We start from the raw sequence: 13510 nt of genomic DNA, 5'->3' as shown, positions 1-13510 counted from the left end.
GTCGGGAAGTTTGAGGGTAGGTTGTAGATCACAAGGAACTTGAAATTTTGAACGTCACTAAAACTCATCCAATAGTCCAATGGAACACGTTTGCATGCATACGTGCACACACACACACACACACACACACCTTTTCCTGACTTCAATTTCACTGAAATTTGTCCTGCCTTTTTAAAGGAATATTTGAATTATCTAAACAATTTTCTTCTTTGGTTCTTTACAGGCTATGGCTTGTAGCTTGCATATTCCTAGACAAACAAAGACCTCAACTTAGGTCTGTTTTTTGTATTTTTTTTTGTATTTTTGTGGCACAAAGAATGAAACACTTTGTGCCATGTCACAGTTTCTTCTGTGGCTTTGAGGATCTTTAAAATATACTCATATTATTCAACATCTAGGTGGGTAAAGCTGATATTGCATTGCTATTCAAATCTTCCCATTAAATAAGGAAGCACATTTTCTATTCCACATAAGAAAAAAAATAACATCCATGCAGTGATTAGTTTGCTAGTTAAAATTTATGTCTTGCAATCTCCTTCCAATTTTGTACATAACAGTTTATGTAACTTTTGATTTTCTCACATTCTTTTAAATTTTCCCAATACTCCAAATAGGGAAAATATAATATTTGCTCATAAGTGGTAATAATTAAATAAAATAATTGATTTAAACATTTATACTAATTATATACTCTTAATCACAAAATTTATGATTTTTTTAGACCTCATGATTTTTGATTATTCTTCCTTATCTGATTTAGTTAGGTCACCCTATCTAACTCTTGGACTCTACATTTTAGTAACAAATACTCTCAGTCCTGGACAAACCAGGACAGCTGGTCTTCCTAGAACCAGTCTACCCTCTAGCTACTGTATAATTTCTCTTTTTTCCTTCATACAAAAATTTCTCCACTGAGTGCTCTACACTCTCTTTCTTCACATCTTGACCCCCTTAGTCAACTCCTGACTCCAACTTACTGCAAATGGGCTTCGGTCTCTATCATTCCATTCACACAGATTATGCAAGAGTCCCCAGTGATCTTTGTCTTTTCCCAAAGGAGACTCTCCAGTCCTTAGCCCAGTGGGCCCTGCTGTTGGGTTTTATACTGCTGATCACACTTTTTCTGAAGCTATAGCATCTCAGCTTCCTGGTCTCTGACTGTTCTTTCAAACTCTTATTCAAGGGATATTTCCCTCTACTTGTCTTCTAAATGATGATTTTCCTCAATATTCTACATTTGATCATCTTCTCTTATCACTCTAAATTTTTTCCCTGGCTGAGCTCACACACTTTCATGTGGTGAATGATTCCCTATAGGATGATGAATTTGAAATCTGTATTTCCTACCCAGACTTTTCCTGTGAGGCAACTACCTGTGAAATGCTCTGCATCCCACATGGACTTTAATAAAACTGAAATTTTTATTATGACCTTTAATGATCTTCACTATGATCCTCTTACTTATTGTTGTTGACATCATCAACAATTATCAACCTATGCCAAAAATCCTAAAGTCATCCTTATATTCTCTTTTATGACGAATTCTAATGTCATGATTATATTCTCTTTCATCTCCATTCAGCCAATTACTAAGTTGTTCAATTTTACTTCCTAAATAGATCTTAATTTGGTCCTTCCTTCTCCATTCTTACTCCAATTTCCTGGTTTCAAGAAATTGCTGTCTTTGTCTGAATTACTGCTACATCTTTCCAAATCATCACATCAATCTAGTCTTGCCTTTGAACTCTGTCCTACATGCTTAAGTACATACTTAAGTACATACTTAAGTTACAGGTACACAGCACACACTGTAGTGTTTCCCACAACATAATTTATATGAAACTGTGTCGATATGTTTGCTATTGTGCTTACCATGTTGCAAGCTATTTACCTATTTATCACCCCCACTTTATCATTGTATCCCTAAAGCCTGCCTCTATGCCTGGAATGGGATATAGCCATATCAAGAACTGAACGGATAGATGCTCAGCACAATGTGCTTTCCTATGACTCTACTCTCCCCTGCCCCTCTTCTATGGAATGGACTACAGTTCAAGATTCTATCTGTAAGTTCCAAAAAGTGCTTCACATGTAGTACACGCTTAATAACTAGTTACAGAATGAATACATGAATGACTGTTTATACTCTCAGGGCAATTGACTGCAGTAAATTAGTGTTTTGAGACACAATCACAGATGCAATTTAGAAGTAATTAAAAAACCCAGATTATTCAAAACACATTTTTAAAAAAAGCATTTAGGTAGTTTAGAAAATATATTTCTATCTAAATATGAGCAGTTCATAAAGTAGACATGCCAAATTTTTCTTTAATGTGTTCAATAAGCCTCTAATTTTTCATACCCCTGAAAACTGGCTTAACTTCTGGAGCACAAATGGCATTTTGTATTTTGTATAATATTAGGGGAAACAGGGGGCTACATACAAAACTCAGGGATTTATTTACCATATTTTAAAATTCCATAAAAATATATATTTGACAGTTTCAAACAATTTCACTTCAGAAATATATTCATATTGAAAACATTTCTCACCAAAGTCATTTGAAATGGAAAAAAAAAATGGAAGAATTATATATTGCTTGTAATCTTCAAACACCTAATAAATGCTTAAACTACCAGCTTGGTTTTAATTTAGCTATATTTTCAGAAGTAAGTACAAAGACTTAATGGAAACTTAAATACAGCTTCTTTATTAATTTCTGTTTAGCTAAAAGGAAGAGACTAAAATAGTGCCAAGAATATGGAAGTTTTTTTTCTTTTCAGTCTTCACACTCTCTTACAGTAACATTTAATGGTCCTTCTGGTATTCTTAGCCCACTTAACTAGTGTGATGAACATTACTATTATTTGCCAGATGCTTAGTGACTAGAGAAAAGAACAAAGTTTTCAAGATGTGTTTTTTGCTCTCTGATTTGATTCTAGATATTCTACCAAAAGGTCAAAACTGTAGAATAAAAACTATGTATCAAAAGTCTCACTTTTATGAGAAATCAATACGTAGTATAACAGAGATAGAATCCTATGACATTTCGAATGGGAAACTAAGACAAATGTAGATAACTTTAATTTAAAAATTTTTTAATAGTAAACAATCAGCTGTTTATGTAACACAATCAACTCATAATAATGACAAACTATTTCAAATAATTGTTTTCTGTTTAAGGGCAGCAGTTTTACACAATAAGAAATGTAATACAATTTAAATTTGGCATGATTGGCTTCACATATGTGTCAGAAGTGTTCACTGAAATCAAGTTAAATCCTCATGTTTAAATGTGAATAAATATGCTTATACAGTCATTGATCTTCATATTTAGTAGTACTGATTTTCAGTTTCAGAAAAATATGATAAGAGAAAATGCACTGCATATTTGACTTCCAAAAGTATCTGAACTTGCTACAATGAGATCTGTAATTCTTGAAATTTGTGGAAATATTTATTATCATTAAGACAAATTCACTTTAATTTCATATTTAAATGAGCTAAGTCTGAGATTAGTAATAGCTTTTTTTTTGAGGTAGATAGTTTCTGGAAAGTAATTAAACAAAATGACTTCTACTCTAGTTGTAAATACATGTAGAAAACCATTTCAGGATCCTGCCACACTCAATCTTTTAGTAAAATCTTTATTTTTCTTGATTCAGATAGAAATACATAATCTTCTTAGTTGATTTAGGGTGAGCGATAATCCTAGATTGCCCAGACTTTCCCAATAAATCCCATGTCCTGGGTAACCCAGTTGTAGTACAAACTGGGATAGTTGTATCCCTGCTGGGAGATGAACTGAACTTTGAAACTTGAGAAAATAGAGCCTTACCTTTACATCATTGGTGTTCATTCTTGTTCCCTCTTTTCCCACAAATATATCATCAATATCCACAAGAATGTACCTGTCCAAGGACAATGTCAGCCTCTTCCCTGATAAGAAGGAGATGGCATCTATGAAGATGAGCTTGTGCAGCCAAAAGTTCAAGTTGTTGCCAAAAAGAACCCTTTGAATTCCATCATGAAGCCCCAGGTCATGTATAATAGTGGCATAAAAAGCACCTTTAGAGATGGAAGGAGAAAGGTTTTCTGGGGTCTTTACTTTGGCAAATATTACTGGTTGATAGGCTGAATGATTAATCTGAAAAACTGTCCAGTCAGTTCCAGGTAAAGAACCTTTTTCAAGCTTGGAAGATTTGGTCACACGAAGCAATGGAGAATGAGGATTAATACAACAATCTTTTACTGCAAGATTTCCATATATGGAAAAAGGGAAACCTTTTAACTGAAAGCTCTGTACACTCTTCTCACTAGTTTTGTGGAATCCAATGACACCCACACCATATTCTACACAGTATTTATCTAGAAGGCTTCGATTCCAGGAATCCATATTTATATACTTTAAAATATTCTCATAAATAATGAGAATGTATTTGCCTTTCATTTTGTCTATAAGCACTGGGAGATCTCCCTTTCCAGGGGCAATTTCAATGTGATACTGGAATCTACTTGATTCTAGAATCATAATGATGTCTTGACCAAGAGATGAGTACTGGCTCTCTACAAATACTAGGACTGTGGGGTCTGTCCTTGAGGCATCAAAAAGCTTCATTGCTTTCACTTCCATTAGTTGATATGGTAGGTGTTGGAGGTCGCCACAGTCAACTTCTGAAGCCGTCTCAGAGAGTTCATTTTCCTGTTTGTAGCCACTGTACAGGTAGTAAGCAGAAATGATAATGCTCACCATACAAAAAGTGGCAAGCAGAATGACTGTTCTTTGAAAGTGTCTGTGAAGCTTCATGATAAAACTCATGTTGTAGGTGCTTTCCCCAACTATGCCAACAGAAGCACCATAAAAAGTTAAAAGAAAAGATGGTGTTCCAGCTACTTTTCCAATCTCTGTCAAGAGTTTATGTCACCATTGCAGCTCATTTGTATCACTTGATCAGGACTCACAGAAAATACAGTCTGAAAAATAGAAAAGAATATAAAACAGTCAGTTTGCAGCATTAAAATAAGCAAGTTTTTTATCTTGTTGACTAGCATAAGTGGCAGAGTATTTGGCAGATGAACTGGTGTATAGTAAATTCGAAGCCCTCCCTTTTCTTCTCCCAGATCTGTGTGAGGACATGGGACTGATAGAAAGAGGAAAAGGGGTCCATTGAGGCCTCTATTCCTAGTAAAAAAAAAGACTTTGGGCTAACAGAAAATTTCATGATATTCGCTGTGCTTTGCATCAAACTCTGTAGATACTATACAACAAAGACCACGGAGAGGTCACCTAAGTCATACACTGCCATTTCTTGCCATCTGGCTATACATTATGTAATACATACTCAAGCTGTTTGTTTTTAATCACAGGTACTGAATGTTTATGCCATAATTAAAACATATGTTTTTCTTTTCTGCAAAGTCGATGGCACAGTCAGTTTTATCATTGTATACACATTTTACATTCATTAGAGAAACAACCTTATGATAATTGCTCTCATTAAAATAACCCTTTCAAAATGCATATATAGTCCCACAATGCAATTAATTATTTTAGAACTGCATATTTTCATAGTTGCATTTTCCAAAAATCAAAACAGTCATGTGGTAAGATGAATATGAGGAATAAAATACTTCCCAGGGTTTCTGCAAATCTGGTGTGAGACCATTGGGAACCATATACTCTTGGAGAAGAGCCAATTTACCTATTGATTCACTTTCTATACCATTCTATTTCCGCTTTTTGAGAAGGAGTTTAGTAATTATGTGAAAAACTACTCCAAAAATGTTTTTAAAAATGTAATGAAAACAACTGAGACTTCATGAAACACTTTGTTGTGCAATAATTTGAAATCCCTTTCAAGTCTTAGTAACCTTTGAAAATTTAGTAACTTTGAAAAATAATAAGAAAGAAACATGAGTGCTTCTTTTTTTATTTGGGTGTTCTACATTTATTAGGATTACACTTCCTCTGGTATCACAGCACACGGATACAGATTTACTGTTAAGAGTATTTTGAGTGCATGAAGGTTAAGCAAACTGTGTATATATCTCTGTCAACTGAACAATATTTTTTCTCAGATAGTTGAACTAATGGGAAACAAACACATATTTCCTGGCTAGTCAAATCCAAAATAATGTACAGCCATGCTTGGATTTACCTGGGCACCTAAGGAATTCTTTTCCTTTTAAAAAAATTCAACCGTTATTTTAGAGGGTACACATGCAGGTTTACTACCTGGGGATACTGTGGGATGCTGACGTTTACGGTATGGATCCCGTCACCCAGGCAGTAAGCACAGTACCCAATAGGTAGTTTTTCCACCGTGTATGTCCTCCTTCCTTCTTCCTCCCTCTAATAGTCCACAGTGTCTGTTGTTCTTGTGTATATGTCCATGTGTGCTCAGGGTTTAGCTCCCACTTATAAGTGAGAACATGTGGCATTTTGTTGTCTGTTCCTGAGTTAATTTGTTTAGGATTATGTCCTCCAGTTACATCCATGTTACTACAAAAGACATGACTTCATTCTTTTTTATGGCCACATAGTATTCCATGGTGTATTTGTACCACATTTTCTTTATCCAATTCACTCTTGATTGGCATCTAGTTTGATTGTTTATCTTACTATTTTGAATAGTGCTGTGATAAACATACAAGTGTATGCATCTTTTTAGTAGAATGATTTATTTTCCTTTGGGTATATACCCAGTAATGGAATCTGTGGTCAAGTGATAGCTCTGTTTTAAGTTCTTTCAGAAATCTCCAAACTTCTTTCCATAGCGGCTGAATTTGTTTACATTCCCACCAACAGTGGATAAGCATTCCCTTTTCTATGCAGCCTCACCAGCATCTGTTATCTTTTAACTTCTTACTAATTGCCATTCTGACTGGTGTAGATGATATCTCACTGTGGTGTTGATTTGCATTTCTCTGATGATTAGTGATGATGAACATTTTTTCATGTTTGTTGGCTACTTGTATGTCTTCTTTTAATAAAGAGACTATTTTGGCAGGATATTTAGCATTTTCTAGGTATAGAATCATATCATCAGCAAAGAGAGATAATTTGACTTCTTTTTCTATTTAGATGCCTTATTTCTTTCTCTTGCCTGATTGCTCCTTTGAAGAAACATCTGCTCATGTCCTTTGCCTGTTTTTAAAGGGGGTTGGTTGTTTCTTTCTTATTGATTTAAGTTTCTTGTAGACTCTGGATATTAGACTTTTGTTGGATGCACACTTTGTGAATATTTTCTCCCATTCTGTAGGTTGTCTGTTTACTCTGCTGATAGTTTTTTCTGCTGTTCAGAAGCTCTTTAGTTTAATTAGGTCCCACTAGTCAACTTTTGTTTTCATTGCAATTGCTTTTGGGGACTTAGCCAAAAATTCTTTGCCAAGGCTGATATCATAAACAGTATTTCTTAGATTTACTTCTAAAATTTTTATAGTTTGATGTCCTGCATTTGAATTAACTTGCTTACTTAATTTGCTTAGGATTACAGCCTAGGCAAATTACCTTGAGTTAATTTTTGTATATGGTAAAAGGTAAGGGTCCAGTTTCATTCTTCTGCATATGGCTAGCCATTTATCACAGCACCATTTACTGAATAGGGAGTGCTTTACCTATTGCTTGCTTTTGTTGGCCTTGCCAAAGATCAGATGATTGTAGGTGTGTGGCTTTATTTCTGAGTTTTCTGTTGTGTTCCATTGGTCTATGTGTCTGCTTTTGTACCAGTACCATGCTGTTTGGGTTACTGTAGCTTTGTAGTATAGTTTGAAGTCAGGTAGTCTGATGCTTCTGGCTTTGTTCTTTTTGCTTAGAATTGCTTTGGCTATTCGGGCTCTTTTTTGGTTCATGTGAATTTTAGAACAGTTTTTTTATATTTATTTAAAAATAGCATTTGTAATATGATAGGAGTAGTGTTGAATCTGTAAATTGCTTTAAGCAGTATGGCCATTTTAATGATACTGATTCTTCTAATCCATGAGCATGAAAAGTATTTTCATTTATTTGTATTGTCTTTGATTTATTTCATCAGTGTTTTTTAGTTCTCCTTGTACAGATCTTTTACCTCCTTGGCTAGCTGTATTGTTAGATATTTCATTTTATTTGTGGCTATTGTACATGGGATTGTATTCTTCATTGGACTCTCAGCTTTAACATTATTGATATATGTATAGGAACACTACTGATTTTTGTATATTGATTTTGTATCCTGAAACTTTCCTGAAGTCATTTATCAGTTCTAGGGACCTTTTGGCAGAATCTTTAGCATTTTCTAGGTATAGAATCATATCATCAGCAAAGAGAGATAGTTTGACTTCTTTTTCTATTTGGATGCTTTATTTCTTTCTCTTGTCTGATTGCTCTGGCTAGGACTTCCAGTGCTATAGGAGTGGTGAGGGTGGGCATCCTTATCTCGTTCCAGTTCTCAAGAGTAGTGGTTCCAGCTTTTGCCTGTTCAGTATGACATTGGCTGTGAGTTTGTCATAGATGTCTCTTATTATTTTAAGATATGTTCCTTTAATGCCTAGACTGTTAAGGGTTTTTATCATGAAGGTATGTTGAATTTTATTGAAAGCTTTTCTGCATCTATTGAGATGATCATATGGTTTTGCTTTTAATTCTGTTTATGTGGTAAATGACATTTATTGATTTGCATATGTTGAAATAGCCTTGCGTCCTAGAAATAAAGCTGACTTGATTGTGGCATATTAAATTTTTGAAGTGCTGCTGGATTTGTTTTCCTAGTATTTGGTTGAGAATTTCTGCATCTATGTTCATCGGAGATATTGGCCTAAGTTTTTTTTCTTCATCGTGTCTCTGCCAGATTTTGGTATCAGGCTGATGCTTGCTTCACAGAATGTGTGAGGAAGAAGCCCCTTCTCCTCAATTTTTTGGAATAATTTCAGTAGGATTGGTACCAGTTCATTTTAGTATGTCTGGTACAATTCGGCTGTGAATCCATCTGCTCCAGTGCTTTTTTTGGTGGGTAGGGTTTATTATTATTATTATTATTACTGATTCAATTTCAGAGCTTGATATTGATCTTTTCAGAGTTTCAATCTCTTAATGATTCAGTTTTGGGAGATTGCGTTTCCAGGAATTTATCCATTTCCTCTAGATTTTCTAATTCATGTGAGTAGAGATATTCATAGTATTTTTAAGGATATTTCTATTTCTGTGGGATTAGTTGTAATGTTATCTTTGTCATTTTTGATTGTTCTTTTTTGGATATTCTCTTTATTTTTCTTTGTTATTCTAGCTAGTGGTCTATCGGTCTTGTTTATTTTTTTCTAAGAAACAACTCTTGGTTTCATTGGTCTTTTATATGGATTTTGGCATCTCAATTTCATTTAATTCTTCTTTAATATTAGTTATTTGTTTTTTTCTGCCAGCTGTGGGGGTATGTTTGTTCCTTTATTTTAGTTCCTTTAGGTACAAAGGTAGATTGTTAATTTCAGATCTTTCTAACTTCTTGATGAAGGCATTTAATGCTATAATCTTTCTTCTTTACACTAACTTAGCTGCATCCCAGAGATTTTGGTAAGTTGTGTCCCTGCCTTCATTAATTTCAAAGAATTTTTTGATTTCTGCCTTAATTTTGATGTTCACCGAGGAGTTATTCAGGAGCAAGTTATTTAATTTCCATATAATTGTGTAGTTTTGAGAGACCTTCTTGATATTGATTTTTAAAATTGCACTGAGGTTGGTGAATGTTCTTGGTATGATTTCAGTTTGTCAAAATTTATTGAGACTTGCTTCATGAACAAACATGTGGTCAGTCTTAGAATATGTTTTATGTGCAGATGAAAAATATGTGTATTTTGTGGTTGTTGGGTGGACTAGTTCTGTAGATATCTATTAGATCTAGTTGGTCAGGTGTCAAGTTTAAGTCCGGAGTTTATTAGTTTTCTGCCTTGAGTATCTGTCTAACATTGTGAGTGGGGTGTTGACATCTCCCATTATTATTGTATAGTTGTCTAAGTTTTGTTGTGGGTGAAGAAGAACTTGTTTCATGAATCTAGGTGCTCCAATGTTGGGTGTATATATATTTAGGATAGTTAAGTCTTGTTGTCGGATTGTACTCTTTATTGTTATGTATTGCCCTTCTTTGTCTTCTTAAATTTTTATTGGTTTGAAGTTTGTTTTACCTAATATAAGAATAGCCACTCCTGATCTTTCTATATTTTCCATTTGTATGGTGGATCTTTCTCCATCCTTTTACTTTGCGCCTGTGGGTACCATTACATGTGAAATTGGTCTCATGAAGACAGCAAATGGTTGGGTCTTGTCTTTTTATCTAGCTTGCCACTCTGTGTCTTTTAAGTGGGGCATTTAGCTCATTTACATTCAGGATTAGTATGGATCTGTGAGATTTTGGTCCTGTCATCATGTTGTTAGCTGGTTGTTATGAAGACTTGATTGTCTAGGTGGATTATAGTGCCTGCAGGCTGTGTGCTTAAGTGTGTTTTTGGGGTAGCAGGTGTTGCTTTTCAATTCCATGTTCAGCACTCCCTAAGAACCTCTTCTAAGGCCGGTCTAGTTGAAATGAATTCATTCAGCATTTGCTTATCTGAGAAGGATTTTATATCTGTTTCTCCCAAGAAGCTTAGTTTGGTGCCATATGAAGTTCTTGGTTGGAAATTTTGTTTTTAAAAATGCTAAAAATAGGCTCTCAATCTCTTCTGGTTGTAATGTTTCTGCTGAAAGGTGTGCTGCTAGCTTAATGGGGTTCCCTCTGTACATGACTTGACCCTTCTTCTCTCTAGCTGCCTTTAAGATTTTTTCTTTTGCATTGACCTTGGTGAATCTGATGACTGTGTGCCTTAAGGATGGTTATCTCATATAGTATGCAGCCTAGGTTCTCTATATTTCTTGAATTTGCAACTCAACCTCTCTAGTGTGATTAGGGAAATATACTCAAATATATTTTCCCAGTTGCTTATTCTGTCTCAAGAATGCCAATGAATCATAAATTTGGTGTCTTTACATAACCCATATTTCTCAGAGGTTTTGTTCATTTCTAACAATTATTTTTCTTTAGTTTTGTCTGAGTTGAGTTGGCCCGAAGAGCCAGTCTTCAAGCTCTGAAGTTCTTTTCCCAGTTTGGTCTATTCTGCTGTTAATACTTCTAATTGTATTATGAAATTCTTATACTGAATTTTTCAGCTCTAGTAGTTCAGTTTAGTTCGTTTTTAAAATGGATATTTCATATTTCATCTCTTGGATAGTATAAATAAATTCCTTGAATTGGGTTTCAATTTTCTTCTGAATCTCAACCTTTCTTGCCTTCCAGATTCTAAATAATATGTCTGTCATTTCAGTCATTTCAGACTGGTTGAGAACCACTGCTGGGGAGCTAGTGGATTCATCTGGAGATGAGGAGACACTCTGACTTTTTAAATTGCCAGAGGTCTTACCATGATTCTTTCGCATCTAAGAAGTCCAGTGTTTCTTTAACAATGACGTAATTTGAGTACTTCAGTTGGATTTGTTTCTGGATGTTTTCACATGCCCAAGCCTCTCTATAGGGCCTTTATTTGTGGCTGAATTCTTGCCCTTGGTTTCACAGGGGTGTATAGTAGCAAAATATTTTTGGCATTGTAGTTTGGGCTGGGATCCAGTAGATGATGCTGAAGAGTAATGGGCAGTAGATAGCCTCTTATCTAGCTGCATGGCTCCTCTGTATTTCTCACATTTGCAGCCGTGCTCTGCAGTGGGCAGGGAGAGAGGTGACCTCCTCACCATGTCCACTCTTGGACCTTGGGGGAGTCCCTCTGATCACTGACAGTGTGTCTGCATTTCTTTTGTTAGGTGGTCTGTGCTGCAGGGCTCCCTGGTCCGAAGTTGCAGCAGGTAGATGGGAGACAACCTTTCCTGGCAAATCCTGTGGAGGGAGGCATGCCCCCTCCCACTCCAGCCCATGGATAGGCATCTCACCCCTCTCAGTGCTTTGAGAGTGTGAGCTCCTCTCCCACTTGAGTGCCAGCCACAGAACTTGGCTTGGCATTCCTGAGGTGGCTGCTGCAGCCCTCGGGCACTTGGATGGGATTGGGGCTCCATCCTTCAGGTACTTGGAGTTGGATTCTGGGTGCTCTGAGGAATCCAAAGTGCTCCCAAGCCACGAGGAACATAATCAGGTGGAGCAAGGCACCCAGGCTGGGCAGCAGAGGCTGTACTGTGCATATGTTCCTGCAGGGCTGCTAGGGTGTGGCCCTGAGAGGGGCTGGCAGGCTGGAAGGCCTGCAGAACAGACATGATCCAGTTCCACAGGGAAGTCAGCTCTACTTTCTTCTGGCCTAGTGGTCAGCTGTGGCTAGAGCTTTTTGGAGGGAGATGGAGAGACCTGGGTTACGGACGCCTATTACCATGTTCTGCCAGAGCTGCACCATGTACAAAGGCTCCTGTTCCATTCTGGATGAAGCTCTGTCTTTATCTACTCTCCAATCAGATCCCCTTGTCAGATCAAGTGTCCGTGGGGGATGCGGGGCCCTCTAAGCCAGGATCCCATAGGCACATGGTGAGGGTGGGCAGTCCCACAGTCCCATCATGAACCTATTACCCCGGAGCTGTTGAGGGCCAGGGACTAGCCCTGCCTCCAGTACCCTGTGCCTGCCTTCTCCCTTCTCAGCCTCAGCATCTGCATTGCATCTCCATCTACTTTAAGCATTTTCTCTCTAGAGATCTGTCCAAATTATGTTGATTTACTCAAACCCTTGGTTTTTCTCCGTGGGAGTAGCACTTCTTTGCTGCATCTAGTTGGCCATCTTGCCTTCCCCCTCTGGAATTCCTGGGTGCTTCTTAGAGCAAAACCTTATTAGAGTTTTATGGTCCTGGAACTTTGCAAGAAATTATAATGGAACATAAAAAAATTAAGACAGGTCTTGTGACTGTACATAAGGCAGGCTAAAAGCTAGCTGGTACAACAACAAGCACAGGTGAAAAATACTGTATTTAGTGTTTGTCATAAGATTAGAGTCTATCGCACATCTGCTTCTTACTTATTGTGTCATTTGGGCCTCTGTACCAAGTAAAATGATGAAGTTAGAATAAATGATCACGAATAACATTCTGCTTCCAAAATTCTATGACATAAACAATGAACAATATTTTGAAAAATATGTTTATCTTTATGAATGATATAATATTCTAGAATAGAATTGTAGGATATTTATAGTATATTCTATTTACAGGATAAATGTGTTATTTATCTTTTAAATTATATATTGTAGTTGATTCATTAAAATATTTAGGGTATATATGTCATGCATTCAAATATTTATGGGGTAGCTCTCATGCTATTTAAAATATAAATGTTCAGCAGACTGAATTTATTTAAAATGTTCTAAATTATAAAGCAGAGATAGTGACAAGAATGATAATAATGTGAGGGTTGTGGATTAGAGACAATGACTATAACAGGATGAGAGAAGAAAGAGACCATGGCAAGTGGGGGAGTCTGTGGAATGCTCCAGGGGGTGGTGAGGCTGTACTGTGGAGTAGGATTTGGG

General features: G+C 36.3%; 1 protein-coding gene across 3 annotated transcripts in view; it reads right to left on the bottom strand.

Annotated features, from left to right (window-relative positions):
* The window catches only part of NDST3 (N-deacetylase and N-sulfotransferase 3), a 229737-nt gene that overhangs the window by 204713 nt on the left and 11514 nt on the right, over positions 1-13510 (bottom strand). For all 3 annotated transcript variants that reach the window (XM_024928682.4, XM_057302151.2, XM_024928683.4), the window contains exon 2: positions 3840-4975. In XM_024928682.4, coding sequence (XP_024784450.1) covers positions 3840-4820 — 981 coding nt within the window. In that variant the 5' untranslated portion in view covers positions 4821-4975. The remainder of the gene's footprint in view (positions 1-3839; positions 4976-13510) is intronic.

The sequence above is a fragment of the Pan paniscus genome, chromosome 3, assembly GCF_029289425.2.
Source record: "Pan paniscus chromosome 3, NHGRI_mPanPan1-v2.0_pri, whole genome shotgun sequence".
Classification (NCBI taxonomy): domain Eukaryota; kingdom Metazoa; phylum Chordata; class Mammalia; order Primates; family Hominidae; genus Pan; species Pan paniscus.
The sequence above is the reverse complement of the archived record's forward strand: the minus strand, read 5'-3'. Positions and strand labels throughout refer to the sequence as shown.